The sequence below is a fragment of the Zalophus californianus genome, chromosome 3, assembly GCF_009762305.2.
Source record: "Zalophus californianus isolate mZalCal1 chromosome 3, mZalCal1.pri.v2, whole genome shotgun sequence".
NCBI classification, from domain to species: domain Eukaryota; kingdom Metazoa; phylum Chordata; class Mammalia; order Carnivora; family Otariidae; genus Zalophus; species Zalophus californianus.
Genome location: NC_045597.1, coordinates 194,092,301 through 194,110,760, shown reverse-complemented (window position 1 = coordinate 194,110,760; position 18,460 = coordinate 194,092,301). Strand labels below are relative to the sequence as shown.

The following is an 18,460-nucleotide window of genomic DNA, read 5'->3' as shown; positions in this document are numbered from 1 at the left end:
GGTTCCTGCTGCCGGTGCTGTGTAGTTTGAGATTCCTGAGAGGTTCCTGGCTGGCTCGCTTCTCTGCCTTCCCGGGTCGGGCCCGGAAACGGGCTTCTGCTACAAACGGTGAAGTGTCCTGTTTGCATCTTCAGGCCACGCGAGGGAGGGAGAGAAGCGTTTCCCTTCACCAAGGTTGCCCTTCACTGGGCCCCGTCCATGCCCCGTCACCTGCCCTAGACTCACCCCCAGCTTTGACAGCTCGGACAGGGGACTTGCCACCTATGTTGTTTCCAGCAGGACACAGGCCCCTGGTTCCAATCCTTCCACATTCACTAGGGAATCTGTTCTCTACCCTGAACTAGACCTAGCACTTTGATGATACGTGCGATTTCTGGACAGAGGGCTTGTCTCCAGGTAAAGGACCGCTGGTCCCCTGGCGGGGAAGAGGGTGTGCATTCCCATGCGTGTGTGCACACAACGCCACACCGGCCTGCCCACAGGAGGTGCCGAGGAGCTGGCTGCCCTCTGCCTGCCAGGGGGCCAGTCCACAAGTCTGCGGCTTCCTGGGTATCTCAAGAGGGATGAACTGGGACCAAGAGCCAGGGAGGGCCTCTCCCTGACCAGCACTGGTCTGCTGTGGGCCGGGTGGCCTCTCCCCACCTGCCCCCAGCCTGTGCTGGAAGCCCACCTCACTTGTGTCCTTTCCCTCACAGGGAAAATGGAATCAGCTCTGTTCACACAGAACTTCCAGAAGCATCTAGGCAAGAAGGTGAGCCAGAAGCCTGAGACCACAAAGCTGCCAGGCCGGCCAAAGAGCTCCTTTTCCACGTACAACCAGGAATGAGTGTCTAGCGACCCACCTGTTCCATGAACTCCCGAGGCTGTCTCCCAGCCCACCCAGGGAGGGAGGCCTTCCCTCCCTCCCTCTTCCTGGGAGGAGCTCGACCACCCCGCCATCCCAGGGCTCCAGGACGGGTGGGCTCAGTGAGCCCACAGTCGCTGCTCTGCAGGGGAGGCCGTTGCTGGGGCCGGGAGCCCCCAAGGAGCTGCAATCCCCGGAGAAGCTGCATTTTCCTTCCCAGGGCACGCAGCCCAACCCCCCTGTGCTGGGGGAGCGGGGTCCCGGCCGCTGGCTCCTCAGCACTCAGGCCCGCGGGGACAGAGAGGCTTTATCGAACATTCACCGGGCAGACTAGTGTGGCTGCAATTCCCAAATAAAGTGACCCTGCAGCAGCTCTTGCTTCCGGGCTGGCTGCCAGGCTCTGCGCCCTGCACTAGATGCTGCCCACGAGGCCAGGGTGCTGGCGGGGCCGAAGTGCACTGGGGGGTGAGGGTAGGGGCTGGCAGCTTTGTCTCAGGTATTGTGCGGGACTGTGCTCGGCAGGGTAGCCCAGCGGGGGCAGGAGCCTCTGCTCTGGTGAGGTAGCAGGGTTCCTTGGCACGGGGGACACACTGGACCATCGGGATGTCCAGACAGGCCTGGCCTCAGAACCACGCTCGTCCCCATGCTGTGGCCTCCTGGGCATCTCTGAGGCTACTTGGCAGGAACTGGAAGCTTCCTGGGCCATGAGTTAGGATGTGTGTCCAGAGCAGGGAAGGAGTGGACAGCAGGTGGGGCGTGGAGACGCAGACCAGGGGTGCAGTCTGGGCGCAAGACCCTCCCCACCTCCCAGCGCGTGCTACATCGTGTCCTGCTGTGCACGGCCCAGGGGTGCGCACTTGCCCGAGCTGTGTAGGATGGGGTCGCGGCAGCCGCACAAGCTCTCCAACCTTTTATTCGTACAAGGACTCAAGAGCATTAGGACACCAGCTGACACCGCCTGGCCGGGGCCGCCCCCTCCAGAGACCTACAGTGCGGGCCCCCGTGGGGACGGCCACATGCGGCCAAATGCTGCCATCTGGGCACGCAGGCAACCACTGCCCCAGAGCCCCTGAGAGTCCAGCCGGCCCTCACTTACAGGGAAGGAGGCCCTGGGCCCAGCTCCCCAGTCTGGCACAAGCAGGGTTACTACAGGATGGGGGTGCCCGTGGGACTGCGCTGCCTGGTGGGACACAGGCTGGGGGCCCTGACCAGTGTGACAGGTGAGGCAAAGCAGGGCTAAGTGGCCTTGTCGGGCCCTGGTGCTGGTTAGGACTGCTGTCCCTGGCCACAGTGGCTCAGCATCCCATGGACCCTCGAGGGTCCCCTTGCCTGAGCCCCTCTCTGGCAGGGTCCAGCCCCCTCCCCAGGGCCCACAGCAGCTAGGGCCCAGGAAGGAGGGAGGGAGGGTCCCAGGCCCCGGGGAAGGGCCTGGACAGCCTGAGTGAGCAGGGGTGCCCCCAGATCCGGGAAACGCCAGCCCTTTCAAGCTCTGGGAGGAGGAGCCAAAAAGCAGCTCTGGATGAAGAGATGGAAAGCGTCTATGAATGTATGTACGTTTGGAAAAGCCCTTAACTGTCAAAGCCCCCCAGGCCCCCAGGAGCTGGCGGGGTCAGGAGGGACTCAGGTGGCCCTCTGGCTTTCAGGGCCAGGCCTCCTGGCCGAGCTGAGGTTTCACCAGCCACCCACATCCTGTGGCCAGGTGTGGCCTCCAGCCCCACGTGCGTCACCCCGAGTGGGGGGCCCTGGACCTGGTGGGGATGAGAGGCAGGAGCATGCGCAGGCAGCACCTCCGCACAGCTGCAGGGCCCACGTTCGAAGGGGGTGCCCACATCTGTGGGGGGCCCAGCCGACTCTCCTTGGACTGCCAGGATCGACACCCCAGCCCCACACGAAGGTCAGCCAAGAGCAGTGCCCAGAGGTGGTGGGGCTGTGCCCACGGCGGCCCACCTGTGCACCCCGGACCCTTGCAGCTGGTCCTTGGAGAGAATGAGGTCCAGACAGACGGGTCAGCAAGGGTGCCTTCCCAGTTAGAACTCACCCTGATGCTGAGGGCCGCTGGGGGGGCCACGGCATCATGGGGGCCTGGCTGAGTCTGAAGGGTTCATGCATAATCTCAATAGGCCCTGCTAGACCCTGGATGGCAGAAACCCCAATGCCCTCCTGGGGATCCTTAGGCGCCCAGGGGTGGGCCTTGGTTTCTGACACCTGGAGCCCAAAAGTTCTCCGTGTGAGGAGGCAGGAGAGGAAAGCACAGACTCGCGCTCTCCAGTGGGACACTGCTCAGGGAGCTGGGGGGAGAGGCGCAGGCGGGCAGGCGGGAGGTGGCCACCGGCATCCCCCAGGTCCCTGAAATACATGGCTTTTAGGGACATTGTTCCTGGCTGACCTGAGGGCCTCATACAAAATTAAAAGCCAGGGTAGCCGGCGGAGTGAGGCCAGGAGGGCCCGCATCCCTTGCCCTACCCCGGTGCAGTCACAGCGCCGGGGTCCCTCACCGTCCCTCCCTGTGCTGCCCTGGGGCCTCTAGGCCGAGGAGAATTAAATATCGTCTGTTTTGCGTTTCGGCAAAGTCAGTTCCTGGCCTTGGCCCCTGGGGCCTGGGGCAGTTACCGCCACGTGGGCCTGGGGGCTGAGAGGACCAGGGGGAGGAGAAGTAGCAGCAGGGACGCGCGGGGCTGGGGACAGCTCGCCGCCGAGGTCTTCTGGCCCTCCCGCTCCGACAGGCCGGGGAGGGCGTGGGTCAGGGTCGTCCGTGAGCTGGGGTTCTTCTTGCTGACCCTCCGGTCACAGAGGTCGTCTGGACAGCTGTCACCACTGCCCGAGCCACTGCTGTCATCACCTGGGGGGAGGACAGGAGGCTCCAGCAGGCCCGCCTGGCTGGGGACCCCGAGCACTGCAGACTCTGAGCCACCCCTCCCCCCGCCCCCGGCTATGGGGGCCTCCCGCGCTGGGCAAGGCCAGCTCCGCCCGAGCATAGCTCCCAACCCGCCCGGGCCTGCCAAGGCTTGATGGACATCCTGGCCAGGCTCGGCCGTGCTTGGGGACGCAGGGATGTGTGTGTGTGGGGGGGGCGGGGGGGGTGCTTGGTGTCCACGCCCGGGCAGCAGCAGCGGCCAGAGCCACCGTGTGGGCCCAGCCCCTGGGCCGGCCCCTCCCCTGCGCCCTTCCCCTGCACCACCCCCTGGCTCCCGTCCCTGGGGCCCCGCCCGCACTGGCGTCCTGGAAGTCCACATCATTGCCGCTGTAGGCGCCGCGGAGCCGGTTGGTCATGACCTTCAGCTGCATGATCTGTTGGCGGACGGTCATGTCAGGCTTGGTGATGTCCACCTCCACCTCGGGGTTGTTGATCTGATTGGCCAGGCCATCGCCCATCACCTCCGGGAGGTACCTGAGGGCCGAGGACAGGCCCTGGGTCATTGCCTGCCCCCTACCAAGGGGCACTTCCCTGGCATGCCCTCCCATCCCCTCTCCTCCTGTCCAGGTGCTGGCAAGCCTGAGACCCCCCGTGGCCTGTTGGGGTGTGGATGTGCATCATATTCAGAAGTGAGGTGTGGATGCACCGAGCAGGGTGCATGCCGCAGGAGCTGGCCCAGACCCCTGTCCGGGCTTCCCTCGTCCTCCTGTGGGCCTGGCGTCGGGCACAGCCCTGTGCACATAGCACTTGGAGACACAGGCCAGACAAGGGACCCGGGTGAGGCCTGAAGTCAGCCGGGCAGCACCCACCTGCCTTTGGCCATGCCGTTCCAGCAGCGGTCATCACTGGCGCTGCTCATGGCCACCTTCTCACTGCACAGCATGCTGGGAAGGCTGATCCAGAAGTCCTGGGCATCTCGGAGCTGCACCTTGGCCTCCAAGACCTGCGAGGCAGCGGTCAGGTCATGGGGTGCCCTGCTCGGCCTGCCCTCCCCTCCCCCGCCCACCCAGGGCCCCAGCAGGCTGAGGGCCGCTCACCAGCTTCTCCAGTGTGCCCGTGGGAGACTTCTCCTGTAACACCAACTTGCCCTGGTGCCGCTTCTCTTCCGGCCCGGAGCCCTGGGGGTTCACCTTGGGGTTCCCACAGCCCTGGATGACCTGGGGGAAGACCACAGGGGTCCTAGAGGGGCACGAGGCCATCTCTGGGATGCCCCTCCATGCCTGCTGCACCCGCTTGCCCGCACCTTGGCTGTGAGTACGTCCTTGTTGTCCTGGAGGGCGTTGATGGCTTCTGCCAGCCACAAATGCACGTTGCCAATGACGCTTTCAGCTCCCGAAGGGCCCCAGAACTTGTCGGTGATGAGCACCATGGAGTCTGGCACAAGGGCGAACACACGCACACAGGGTGTTTTGTAAGTATGCACACTAGCCACCTTATGTCAGCATGCTAGCTCATGCACGCGCATGCATGCCGGCCCACCAGGTGTCCGCTCGTGAACATGTTAGCTCTCGTGTGCTGGCATGAACTGAACTGGCCTACCACACGCATATGCCAGTTGACACATGTTGGCTCAGATCATGTCATAACACACGTGAGCACACGTCAGCATGTATGTGTGTTGGCCCGCTGTGTCAACGCACGTTAGGACTTACAGACGTTGGCATCCGGGCCTGCCGATGCACCTCACATCAGCAATGTCCACTCACACGTGCGGATGTGCATGCGTGTCGGTCCACCATGCGCAGCACACGTACATGCTGGCCGGCCCGCCGCAAGTCAGCAGCGCATGTGCGCTGGTTCACATACATGTCAGTTCATGCACACGGCGGCCCACCCTAGGTCACAGGCGGGTTGGATGTATGTGCTTGCTCATGGCAGGGGGGAGGACGAGGAGCCATGACCCCAGAGGGCTGCGTACCAGGCAGTAGTCTGAGTCACACGCTGCTCAGAATGGCCTGTCCCTTGACCCGGGGACCCTCCCCCTCCCCCTCCCAGGGCCACGGCCAGGTGCTCCAGAGGACAGGCCTGGCTTTGTCCCCGCTCCTGCAGGGCCTGGGCTGCTCTGGCACGTGGCAGTGCCTGCTCACCCAGAAGGTTCCTCCACTCGGCGTCGAGGTCGGCCTGGTTGGCCAGGCAACCCTTGAGCACGTTGCGGCAGTAGTCAGGGCAGGGCCGGGCGCCAGGGACCCCCAGGCAGTGTGCGCAGTACGCCAGCTTCATGACGGCCCTCGTGCACTCCGGGCCCAGGGGCACCTGGGGAGGCAAGGCAGCTGGGTGTGCCCAGTCCCCCAAGGAGGCCCAGGGTGGAGAGCTCTGGACAGCAGTCAGGAGGCCGCAGATCTGCCTCAATGGTAGTGGGCCCTCCACCTGGCCCTAGCCCTTCTTGGGGACCCTGTCTCATCTCAGATGGTCAAACAGGCTCCCAGTGGTGGGGCCGCTCATGCTCCTCACTGCTGCCGTCCCGGCACGCGACTCCCTGGAACAGTGCTGTTACTGAGGCTCACGGGGAAGCGTGAGAGTGCCTGCCCTCCATGCCGATGACGGCACCGGGGCTTGGCTGGGAGGAGGACTTACTAAGGACCCCAGCTAGAGAGGGAGGTGGCTCACGCCCGGGGCTGTGTGGGTCTGACTCGGGCTGCCCCTTGGGGGAGGTACCCTGCTGGCCCTGAAGGCCTCAGGCCCCAGCCTGCTCTGGCCTCTGAGCGATGTTACCCCCTTGGCTCCCGTCCACCTGACCCCTGCAGTTGGCTCAGCATCCAGCCCCACGCCCTTCTGCCTTCCCGTCCTGCTTGGGACCCAGCCCGACGGAGGATGGGACTGGACAGCTGCCCACACCAGCGCTGTCCTGGGACATGCTGTCTGCACGCGGAGGCGGGGGGTGGGGGGGTGGGCAGCAGCCCGGGGTCAGGGAGATGGCCCGAAGGCCCTAGGGCCCAGGGGCCTGGGCGGGGAGACGGGGGTCGGGTAGGAGGGGCGGCGGCTCCGGAGAGCCCGGGCCACCCTGCGCACCTGGGCCACCTTCCGGACCACGTCACCAGCCACGCCCAGGCCTTGCACGAAGGCGCGCGCTGCCACGAAGGCGCGGGTGGCGCGCAGGCGCAGCTCGCGCGGGGCCTCCCCGAAGGGCCGCAGCGCGTCGGCCTGCTTGCCCAGGCAGTCCAGGTAGTCGTCCGGGAGCAGCAGCTGCGGGTGCAGCTGCCGGAAGAGGCGCTCCAGCAGACGGGCCCAGAACTCGGCCAGCGTCTCCTCCAGGTGCAGGTTGGCGCCGCGGTAGTAGAGGCGCAGCTCCGCGTACAGGTCCCGGAAGGCCTTGGCGCTCTGTGTGTACAGCTCGCCGAAGGCGCTGGGGAAGGCGTCCTGCAGCGCCCGCTCCGACTCGTTCAGCAGGTGCTGGAAGTGATCTGGGCCCCGGGGGGGGGGGGGGGGGGGCGGGCGGGGCGTGAGGCCTCCCGGGGCCTCCCGTCCTCCTGCCCATCCCCCATGCTGTGGCAGCCAGAGCAGGACTGGGGGGGGCTCTGCCCGGGACCCCTGATGCTCTGGGAGAATCAGAGCCCAGGCTGCAGAGGCTGGAAGGGCCCTGGGTGCCCCCTGGACTCTCAAGACCTCACCCCCACCCCCCCATGGCCTGGGGTGCAAGAGCCTGGGTGGGGGTCCTCTCCTGGGTCTCAGGGCCTCCAGCTGGGACTCCAGTTGACATTTCTGGGCTGGGGACAGACGCAGGGTGTTTCAGTGACCTACTGGGATCACCTGTAAGGTGGGCAGGAGGATCCTCTGAGCCAGGGAGTGGGAGCCACCTCCTTCCTGCCCGTTCCTCCCTGCACTGCCCCCCCAACCCCCCGTGTGTCTGGCCCTCCTTCTCCGTTTTTCTCTTAGATGCCCTCCTTCTGCTTCCAGAAGCCTCAGCTCTTATCATACTCCCTGGAAGCTGGCCGGCCTGAGGGCCCGGGGAAGATCTCCTGTAGCCTTTGGGATGTGCCCAGGGACCCAGACAGGCCTGTTGAAGCCCTCCAGGGGGGCAAGGCATGAGCATGTGCAGCAGACCTCTGCGGTTTTGGGGACATGCCCCTGCACCCTGTGTGCCCAGAACGGGGCCCCCAGACAGCACCCACCCTCCTCTGGCAGGGAGATTGCACAGTCTGTGACCACACAGACCTCCACTCAGACTCATCCCCAAGAGCTATGGCCACCCTCCCTGCACAGGCCCTGGGGCCCTAGGCAGCCAGGGGTTTCCAGGCTCCTCTACATCTGCCCTCCCAACCCAGGCCTTGGGCTGTTGGGCTGGCTGGGGCGGGAGATCCTGGTCAGGCTGTGGGGTGGTGTGCACGAGTCCAGGGGCTGAGATCATGGGCCTCACATCCTCTCAGAGCTGCCTGGTGGCTGCAGACGCACACTCGCTCTTCTCTCTGCTCAGGCTCTGCCAGGGCACCTTCCGCCTCCAGTTAGACTTCAGGTCACTTCCTGGGGGCCCCACCCCAGCACCCACACCATTCCCCGGAGGTGACCACTGTGGGCAGCAGCATGCCGGCCAGGGCACCCGCTCTCTGCCCAGACCTGGTGCGAGACCTGGCAAGAGTCAGGGAACGAGAGGCCCGACCAGCAGCTGCCCTGGAGATAGGAAGGCCACGCCCGGGGCCCCCTGCTCCCCCAGCAGGGCAGCCCCAGCCTCAGGCCCCTGCCCCGATCTTGGCCAGCGTGCTCACTTGCTGGCTCCGCACCACTGTGGCCAGGGCAAGGCCTGTCCCTGTCTGCCGGTGACGAGGAGGCACCTCTAGAGCAAGAGGGTGCCCTCTGAGGGGTTGACAGAGGGGATGGGCCCGATCTCCCCAAACGTGCACGGGTATTGCTACGCACACCCCAGGGTGGACGAGGGTGCCTGCAGACAGCTCCCGGGCTCACGGCCCCTTGGCTTGGGCCCTGCATGCGGGCAGCCTTCTGCTCCCGCCTCGCCAGGAGAGGTGCCCTCGTGCCCAGCTCCCCCAGCGTGAGTGTCCTGTGGTCCCAAGCCCGGGGGCCTGCTCACCATCAAAGCTCTGCAGCTGGGTGGCGAGTGTGGTCTGCAGGGCGCGGCCGCTGTCCAGGAGGGCGGTCTCCAGCTCGGCCCGGCTGCGGTTGGCCAGCTTCTCCTCCATCTCGCTGGTACAGCACGTGTAGCCCTGGGGGCAGATCCGCAGGTGCTCTCCTGTGGGGAGGGGCTGCTGTGAGAGAGAGGAGGCGCCCCGGAGGCTGGGAGGGGGGCCCTGGGCAGACCCTGGGAGGGGGCACAGCGCCGGCGGGGGCCTGAGTAGGTCGTGCAGGCCCCAGTGCAGGACACAGGAGTAGGGCTGCCTCTGCAGGGGCAAACCGGGCGGGTGGGCATCAAGCAGGGGTGCAGAAGGCTGAGCCCCAGGGCAGGGATGTCCAATGTCATCCCCACCTAGCTCCTCCTGGCCCCTCAGCGCCCCCTGCTGCCACCATGCAGGTGAGGAGGGCCATCCCAGGGGTCCTGGCGCAGCCCAGAACTGCCCAGCACAGAACTGCCTCGGGCCCTTTGTCTGTGCAGAGGCGGGGGGGCTGCCAGACCCCCGGTTCACCGGGGCAAGCTTCCAGGCCTGCAGGGTGCCCCCTGCCTGGGCCCAGGCTGAGGATGGGGAGGGAGGAAGGGATCCCCCACCCCCAGAGGGCAGGGCAGGATAATCAGAGCCTCCCCCCCACCCACACCAGGCCAGAGGTGCAAGCTCCTATGAGGACCGCAGGCCTGGGTGGGGCTACTGACCAGGGGGTGCCTGGTGAGGAGTGGTCCTGCATGCGGGGGGCCTGGACACACCTGTGCCCCCGTCAGGGATGCGCCCCTTCCTCTGCACCTGAAAGCCCTCCTCACCCCTCATGTTCCCCAGCAACGCACCACCCATGCTTCCGTCCTGGGGCCAGGGACAGGTGCTCAGTCAACACAGCCCTGCAGACACACTGCTGAGCCATGCAGGGAGGGGTGCGGGCCAGAGAGCAGGCGCCTTTAAAAATGGGCCCATGCCAGTGTTACAACAACTGTGGTTCTGAGGCGGGTGCTGTGACCCCATTTTGCAGACCAGGAAACTGAGGATTGCAGAGACTCGGCTTCCTGTCCAGTCCACGCTACGCCGTGAGGAGCCAAGCAGCTCAGTCAGGCTGCCTGCTTGCAGGCCCCCCGCACCCGGTGCGCCACCTCATGGCCCTCCGCACCCCACCCCACCTACAGGCTGTATTTCCTGCCTCTGAGCTGTGGAGAAGGCTGGGCCCCGGGGGAGGCAGGGGTCTAACCCGGACGGGGGCTGTGGGGAAGGGTCACCTGTGCACTGTTGCGGAGTAGGGTGGAGCAGCCTGGGCAGAGCTCCGGGGGTCCCGAGGCTGTTCTGAGGGCTGGGAGGGTCAGCAGCCCCAGCAGAAGGCCTGGAGGACACAGGCAGCCTCCAGTGAAGCTTGCGGCGGTGGGCGGTGGGGTGGCGACAAAGACATAATTATCCTGAGGCTGAATTAGCCCTAAAGAGCCTGTCGGGCACCACCGGGTCGGACCCGGCTGGAGCATCTCTGTCTCCCGCGCTGATGCGCACGACCCCGGGCCAGGTGAGAAGCGGACAGAACAGAGAAGCTGTGTGTGGGCGCTGTGCCGTCCGCGTGACAGCGAACTGCTGCGCGGCCCACGGGCCACTGCACGCTGGGCTGGGCCTGGAAGAAGGCTGTCAGAAGTGCCTGGAGGAGCCCACTCAGACACGGCGGGTGAGGGGAGGTTTGGGGGGCGCAGCTGGGGGGGGAGCCAGCCCCTTCTTCCCCTTCCCACGTGGGCCCTGAGCAGTCCCACTCCCCAGGCCCTGGGTGCCCTCAGCTCTCAGACACCTGCGCCCTGCAGGGCTGCTTGTCTGGGGGGACCACCACCCCTTCCGCCAGGGCCTGGAAGTGATGCTAGCATGTCCGTCTGAGGGGGGCTGTGGCCCCCACCTTGGGAAAGGGCCAATCTTGGGGTAGACAGATTGGCGCTCAAGACCACCTGGGCCCATCTCTGGGAGGGCATCAGCTCTGTGGGGCTGTGACAGTTGGGGATCTGAGACCTGACCCCCTGGGTGAATCAGGACTTTCAGGGCCTTGTGGGAGCCAGCTGGGGTCAAGGGTCGGAGCCTTGGCTCCCCAGGGCCTGATAGGAGGCACCTGCCAACACTCCACTCCTGTGCCCTTTCTCGCGAGCGGTGGGGTGGGCAGGTGTCTCCAGGCAGGGACTGGGCCCAAGAACACCTACCATCCCTCTCTCTCAGGGCCTTTACTGACTCTGACGTGTGGCCCAGGACCCTTGCCAGCAGGAGGCAGGACACCGGGCAGGATGAGGGTCCCCTCCATGGGGTCCCTGTGCACCCAACTGGGAGAAAGCTGAGCTCCCTGCCTCAACAGGGGCCGGGAGAGCATCCTCTGCATGCCAGGCTCCCCATGGTGCCAGGGGGTGGGGACATGAACTGGGGACGTGCCCTGGGACAGGGGGCAGGTGCCAGCCTGGGGCTTCTGGGGGACACCCGGGGCTCTGCTGTGCTGGGCACTTGGGCCAGGCTGGCTGGGTGGGCAGCAGGTGGGCACACACAGGTCTTCAGGTGGGCATGGGCTGCCAAAGCGAGAGCTCTTGTAGGCCACAGGGATGGACAGCGCCGGTGACTGGCTGCCCTCCCTCCTGAACCCTCCGGTCCCTTGGAGCAACAGACCCCTCCCCGAACCTGCCAGTTCATGCCGACAGCAGAGAGCCCGGGCGGCGGGGGAGAAACTCGGGGAGACACAGGGAGCCCCCCTCCCCCCGCCGTGGGCAGGCTCTGAGTGAGCCCCTGGGCACTGTCAGCACGGCCACCACTCCCACCCCAGCGGCCTCCCCGGAGCCTCGCCAGCCCTGCCTGGCCACCTCGTCCAGCCGCCCGGTGGCCTGCGCTGTTCCGGCCGCCCCAGCACAGCCCCCGTCCCTCCCTCCCTCCTCGGACACACGGGAGTGAAGACACGGAGCCAGAGCCTGGGCGCCGGCCTGAGGCCCCGGGCGGGCTGGGCTGAGGCGGCCCCCAAGCCGGCTGCAGGGCAGATGCAGTGCGCGGCGGGTGCGAGAGCGAAAGTCAGGACACAGCAGCTTCATGCTTCCTTCCTGCCCACCCTGGCCCAGCTCGGCCTGCGTCTGCACATCAGCCAGCTGGAGGGGGTTTGGCAGGGCACTCCCTGCACCCCCTGCAATGCAAGCCTGCGCCTCCTGGTCTGGTCAGAGCCAACTCGTGCCCGGGTGGGGGGCTGCCAGGAGTGAAAGTGAGCTCCCTGCCCCTGGCAGTGTGCAAATCAGACTGAAGGATTTCTGTACATTGTCATTCCAGACCCCCAAACGCCCACCTCTCCTCTCAGCTCAATACCCTCAGAGGAACGGAGACTTGCCCAGGGGTGGGGGTACTGCTCCCCCTCCCCGCCCTGGGAGGCATCGGCGGGTCCCCTCTTCCCACTGACCCCTCCCCCAGCTGGCCAGCGACCATCCCTCCTTTCTCCCTCGGTTACTCTGCTGTCTTTGCAAAAGCTGGCCACATCCAGAACTCTCCCTTCCCTTAGCCTGTGGGGACACTTCCTCCCACGGGTGCTCCTAGGCTTTTTGGGGAGAGAAAGGGGAGGATAGTTCATTCCTCACCCCAGTCCCTGTGGCATGGCTCCGCCAGGCCCCGCCCCCAAGTTCCCAGATGCCCTCTGATCCTGCTCAGGTTAAAGTCCCTGTACCTACTTCCCTAACCCCATCAGCAAGCAACTGCTTCTCCTCCTGGGCGGCAGACTGCATGTCCATCTTCTGCCCTCCAGATTCAGACCTCCTGGGGTCACCCCAGATCCCCGGCTCCTCTTCACGAAGCCCCTATCAGTCTGTGGCTCAAACATCTTTAAGGCTCACGCACTCCTGCCACCTGCTGAGCCGCTGCTCCCAGCTGTCCTGTCTTGGCAGCCTCCCAAGAGCGTCCCTGCCCAGCAGCCAACCTCGCCGGCACTGTCACCCCAATGCTTTAGCCCAAGACACCCACCCCAACAGTGGTCACCATTTCCAATGCTGGACACAGACCTCATGTGTCCAGGCCCAGCCTGGCAGCCACCTGTGACTGGTGGCGCTAGAGCCCTCCCAAGGAGACTGCAGAGGATAGATGGCGCCATGCCAAGCCCATCTCTCCAGAAGCTTCTACTGCTCACACAAGAGGATGCAGACTGTCTGCTCAACCTGTCTTTAAAGCCACATCCCAGAGGCTCTGCACCGACTGACCCAGCCACCCTTAGGACACTCTAATTCACTGCAGACCGCCTGCACGGGGCTGAAACACACTTGTGTGGACAGCTCCAGGTACCAAAACACGCCGAGTGAGAGGCCCAGGTCTGGAGGAGCAGGAAGGGGGCTGCTTCCCCGCCACTCCCCTTTACTCAGTTCTGGACCCTCCATCAGGCCTTGCTGGCAGGCTGGGGGTGGGCAGGTAGAGAAAGTTTTCCCCCAAGCAATATTCTTCTCTGGACAACTGCCCCCTGCCCACTCCTGCTCCTGGACCCCATCCAGCTCCAGTGGACACAGGATCCCCCTGGCATTGTCCACCAGTCTGCTGGGGGTGGGAGGCACTGAGCAAACAGAGGCAGGTTCCCTGGGTACTGGCCACACGGGAGCTCCAGACCTTCTTCCCTTAGCCCTCTGTCCGGAAGCGTTTGCCCCTGACTGGTCCCTGTCAGAGGGTCACACTTGATCATCCAGAAGGGTGGCCTCAGACCCACCTTGCAGAGGACATTTCAACCACCATCTCCTACCCTCCCTTATTAACACATCAACAGCACCCATAACCCCTCCTACCACCAACCCAACCTGCCTCCCTACCCCGGACCACCCAAAGCCCCCCTCCCCCACCATTTCAGGCAAATGACAGCGTCACCAAGGAGCCCTCTGCCACTGCCTGGCAGAGTCTCCACCAGCACTGGGACCCAAAGCCGAGGGGCATCGCTGCGGACACCTCCTCCCTCGGTGGGCAGGAGGGGCAGGTCGCAGGCGGCAGAACAAAGGCTGGGCGCCCGGTGCCCTGGCCAGCCGCTGCAGGCCAGGGGGCCAGGACGGAGCACCGCACACCGTGGGGCGGGAGCGGGAGCGACAGCGCGGTCTGGAGATGTGGTGGTGCTCCTGGCGCAGCAGGGACCGGGCGCTGGTGCAGTGGGCGCGGCGGGCACCCAGGGGGTGCGGGGGCTGCGGCAGGCAGGCTGGCGGGGAGACAGAGAGCAGGGGGGCCACGCGGTGGGGGGGGCTGCCGCAGGCGGGGCGGGGGTAGGGTGGGGGAGGAAGGCAACGCGATTGGCGGGGAAGGGGCTTGCCGCAGTGGGCGCGGCAGGCATGGGGAGGGGGTGGCAGCAGACGGGACTCGTGGGGGCTGCGGCAAGCAAAGGGGAGGGGGAGGGGAGTTTGACGGAAGAGGAAGGGGGGCTTGCTGCAGGAAGGGGGCTGCGGCAGGCGCTGGGAAGCACAGGAAGGGATGGGGGTGGGGAGGGGTGTTAGGATGCTGCAGGGATGAGAGGGACCTGGGGAAGGGGAGGTGGGGAACTGTAGGGGAAAAGAGGTGGGGGGTGCTGGGCTGCGGCGGGGATGGGGTGGGCATGGGGACTGGGCGATGGGGCTCCTGATGGGAAGGGGTGGAGAAGCAGATGGGGACGTGGACGGGGGCCACGAAGGGCTTGTGGTGGGGTTGAGGGTGGGAGCGGGATGGACAGAAGGTGGGGCCGAGGCAGTGGTGATGGGGGGCAGGGGTGGGAATGAGGATGTTGAGGCGGAGGGAGTGAAGGTAGGGGTGGCAAGCCTGGGGATGGGGATGCGGGGGGGGGGGCGGCCGGGGAGATGGAGATGGCTTGGGGCAGACGGCTGGCTGGAGCCCAGGCGGGGTCACCCAGCCTGGATCCCAGCCCCGCAGACGCCACCCGCGCTGTGGCCCGAGAGCCCTGCGCGGCGGTGGCGGCGGCTCCAGCGGCGGCGTCCCAGGCTGCGGTGGCGGTGACGCTCCGGGCGGCGCGCGACTCCGGGTGCGGGCGCGTGGGGGGCCTGGGGACCCGGCCGGGGGAAGGCGGAGGAGCAGGACCGGGCCGGAGGGCTCGGAGGCGGCGCGGGCGGACGGGAGCCGGGGAGGAGCTGCGGCCACCGCTGCCCCGGCAGCCCCGCCACCGCACTGGCGCGCACGGCGAGGGCGGCGGCTCCCGGCGCGGGGACGCGCCTCCTCCCGCAGCCCCCGCCCCGCCGCGCTCGGCACCGCCCCGTCTCCCAGGAACCCGCGAGCCGCCTGCCCGCGCCCCCTGCGGCCCGTCCGGGTGCCGCTCCCCATATCTGGGGCGGGAGGATGGGCTTGGCCCCTGCAGCCCAGTCGGCGCAGGCCTGGGGCTCGCTGCTCGGGCGTCAGGGCCTATCCCAAGGATGCTGACGGGGGTCTGGAGGGCGGGGCGGGGGGGGCGGAGGGTGTCAGGTTTCTCCCCGGGGTGGAGAATGGCAGCTGACCACCTGGGAGCCCCCTCTTCTGCTGACGACGACCAGATTCCACCCCCTCCCCCCGGCCTGGGTACTCAAAGCCACCATCAGGTACCGCACATCCCCTACTTAGCCCTCTCCCGCCCCCCAGTCTCCCACCTCAGTGACCTGGGCCTCCCCCCCCACTGCTGATCTCCTCCCCTAGGAAACAGCAAACCCGACCTGGGCCCAGTGCACGGGCCCAGCAGCTACCTCCTCCCTGGGCACGAGCCCACTCTTGGGCCTCTCCCTTCCCCCTGGGACACCGGCACAGCTCTCACAGATACCCTCTACTCCCTGGAGCCCTGGCCCTGGTCTCGCCTTCCCCCGGCTGCCCCCCCCCCCCCCCCCCCCCCCGCAGAACACCACCCTCTCACCCACTCAGTAGCACGTCTGTACCCTTTCTCAGCCAGCTGGCAGGCAGGGACACTTGCCTGACGGGCAGCTCTTGATCCAGGTCCCCTCTCCAAGGCCTCAGCACCTCAGACCCCAGAAACAGCGGGATTCACAGGTAACTCACAAGGCTGCTCTGTGCTGCCTACTTCCTGCTTGGGGACCTCCCAGGCAGGCCACCCTGCCAGTGGGCACCAGGCTTGGGGTGCCTTGGTGAGGCCGGGGGCCTCATCCATGCAGTCACAGCTCTGGCCGAGGGGCCGGGCCACCTCCAACTAGCCTCCCCAGGATTGCTTCAAGGTTCCCAGCTCATGCCATGGCCTCAGAACAAATCAGGAGGAAGGGGACCCCGGGTCTGTGCCACCTGTGACCCCAGGTCTTGGCTGCAGGGCAGGGAGTGCTCCCTTGGGGCCCAGGACTGAGTGCTCCCCCGAACCTCACCCCTCAGGCCAGAGTGAGCCCTGCTTTCTCATCCTTGGCCCAAGCTGGGCTGCAGAGAGCACTCCTGCCGGCACACGCCAGTCCCTGCTGGGGGCTGGGCAGTGGTGGGGCTCTGCCCACCCTCCCCTGGGGCCTGGGGCAGCTGAGGGTGCCCTGTGACAGGTCCACAGGGAACAGCCTGGAGCAGCAGGAGGAGACACGGCAGCTCAGAGACCCTCTCAGCTGTGTTCTCCGCAAAGACACCGCGCAGGCCCACCCACCCGCCCCCTGAACGCCCAATAGGCGGAGGTGGTACGGACTCTCAGCTGGGCCAGAACCCCGAGCAGACCCTCCAACTGACGGAGCCCGTGGGGGCACACTGTGACCTGGGCCCGCTCTCAGCTCAGGCCCCATAAATACGACCAGCAAGGCGCAGAGGGCTTGGCTGACCCCCTCTCACCCAGCCACTTCCCACGAAGCCTGGTAGCCACGTCCAGAGCCACGGCCAACCTTGGCCTGGCATCCCAGCCCGTCGCCCCGATCCAGCTTGTGACCTGCCACGTCCACTAACTCTGGATCTCAGTGCCCTTCCCCCTTGCTCAGCCCTCTTTCCATGCCCACTCAGCTTTCCCTCCAGGAAGACTTCCCCGGTCCCTCGGGGCCACAGCACCACCCTGGGGCCTTCCCCAAGTCCCAGTTGGCCACCCTCCGTGGCAGCAGGAGCACCACTCTGCCTGCTGGCGGGTGCCTCCACTCCCCTTCTCTTGCCTCCCTGCCCAGCACCCAGGCCAGACCTGGGTCAATAAACAACTACATATGAAGAAACCGTACAGAGAGACTCTTTGTCCAGGGCTGGCATTCGAGGCTTAACCCCATCCCGGCCCCAGCGCGGGAGTCTCAGACCTCCCTGACCTGACCTCTCCCCAGGGGCAGCAGGACAGCCATGGGCGTGCTGGTGCCTGGAGGGGGTTCTCGGGGTGTGTTTGCTCCCCACAAGGCCTCCCTTGTTCTGACGGAGACCCGGCCACCTCGGCGGGAGATGGAGGACTTGCGGCGCGTGCTGTGCGGGGTGTTACGGCCAGGCCCCTCTTTCTCATTCTACCGTGGATGGGGCGATGCAGGAGCTGAAGTGCCCAAGGTCACTCAGCGTGGTGTGGCCGCCGAACAACGCTGGCCTCCCCCACTCCTCCCACCGCAAGACCTCCCCTGGTTCCAGTCCCGGGGGGGGGGGGGGTCCAGGGCAGGGGGGCGGAGGCGGAGGCGGAGGCAGGCTCGCTCCGCTGCGTGAGGAGCTGCACACGGCCAGCCCGCCTCCTGGGGCCCGCGATCTCCTCCCCTGGCTGACTTGGTGGCTGCACCTCCGCCCGCCCCTGTCCTTGCCACCCAGTGAGGGGGCTGGAGATGGAGGACAGAATGCAGGTGAACGGCAATATAAGATAAACTGCGTTATTTCTTAGTATAAAAAAATCTGGCCCCAAAGCATTGAAAGCAGGGACTGGAACGGAATTTTACACACCCCTGTTCAGGGCTGCACTACTCCTAACAGGCAAAAGGTGGAAACAACCTGAGTGTCCATGGAGAGAGGAATGGAGAAGAAAGTGTGGCCCATCCACACGATGGGATATTCTGGAGCCTTAACAAGGAACGAAGCAGGACACCTGCTACCAGGCGGATGAACCCTGACCTTGAAAATGTTGTGCCAAGTAAAGACGCCAGACTGGGAACAACAAATCCCGTATGATTCCACCGACACGAGGTCCCTACAGTGGTCAGATTCACAGAGACAGAGAGCAGACGCCAGGGGCAGGGCGCAGGAGTCAGTGTTCCATGGGGACAGAGTTCCAGTTGGGGAAGACGAGAAAGTTCTGGAGATGGAGGCTGGTGACAGCTGCACGACAGTGTGAATGCACTTAATGACTCTCAACGATACACAAAACCAGCTAAAATGATTAAACATTTTTAGGCACGTTTTATCACCAAAAAAGCAAGCATCCCCCCATATTTGCAACATACTCACACTAAATATGTGGGGCACACTTTCACTAGAAACATCACTGCCGTTTACTTCAAATTAAAATATTCAGGACATACCTGCACTGTAAGATTATTCACTACCCGGAACACCAATTTAACCGGACAGCCTGCAGTTTTATCTGCTAAATCTGGCGGTCCTTTGTGGGGTGCGGAGAGACGCCTGACTGAAGTCACACAGGTTCCCTCCCTGGAACCCTGGGTCACATGGCCCCGCCTGGCTTCCTCAGACCCACAGCCCCAACCTCCTTGGAGAACACTGGGCCTATCTCAGTGAACGAGAAGATAGGAGCATATCCATCTTACAGCTGGGAAGACAGGCCGGGAGAGGTTACGTGACCTGCTCAGTGTTTCA

At 65.5% G+C, this 18,460-nt stretch overlaps 2 protein-coding genes across 10 annotated transcripts in view; one reads left to right on the top strand and one right to left on the bottom strand.

Moving 5' to 3' along the window:
• ANKMY1 (ankyrin repeat and MYND domain containing 1) overlaps positions 1 to 1,600 on the top strand; it is a 47,937-nt gene extending 46,337 nt beyond the window's left edge. For 8 of the 9 annotated variants that reach the window (XM_027588987.2, XM_027588989.2, XM_027588985.2 and 5 more), the window contains one exon: positions 696 to 1,600. In XM_027588987.2, the coding sequence (XP_027444788.2) occupies positions 696 to 826 (131 nt within the window). In that variant the 3' untranslated portion in view covers positions 827 to 1,600. The remainder of the gene's footprint in view (positions 1 to 695) is intronic. The other variant, XR_003519061.2, reaches the window with a different exon arrangement.
• A 140-nt stretch (positions 1,601 to 1,740) lies between these two features.
• The window catches only part of GPC1 (glypican 1), a 28,868-nt gene continuing 12,148 nt past the window's right edge, over positions 1,741 to 18,460 (bottom strand). Inside the window, exons 2-9 of the mRNA XM_035726599.1 lie at positions 8,779 to 8,937; positions 6,768 to 7,159; positions 5,846 to 6,011; positions 5,002 to 5,132; positions 4,796 to 4,915; positions 4,568 to 4,701; positions 4,057 to 4,232; positions 1,741 to 3,683 (exon numbers count right to left, since the gene is read on the bottom strand). Coding sequence (XP_035582492.1) covers positions 3,451 to 3,683; positions 4,057 to 4,232; positions 4,568 to 4,701; positions 4,796 to 4,915; positions 5,002 to 5,132; positions 5,846 to 6,011; positions 6,768 to 7,159; positions 8,779 to 8,937 — 1,511 coding nt within the window. The 3' untranslated portion in view covers positions 1,741 to 3,450. The remainder of the gene's footprint in view (positions 3,684 to 4,056; positions 4,233 to 4,567; positions 4,702 to 4,795; positions 4,916 to 5,001; positions 5,133 to 5,845; positions 6,012 to 6,767; positions 7,160 to 8,778; positions 8,938 to 18,460) is intronic.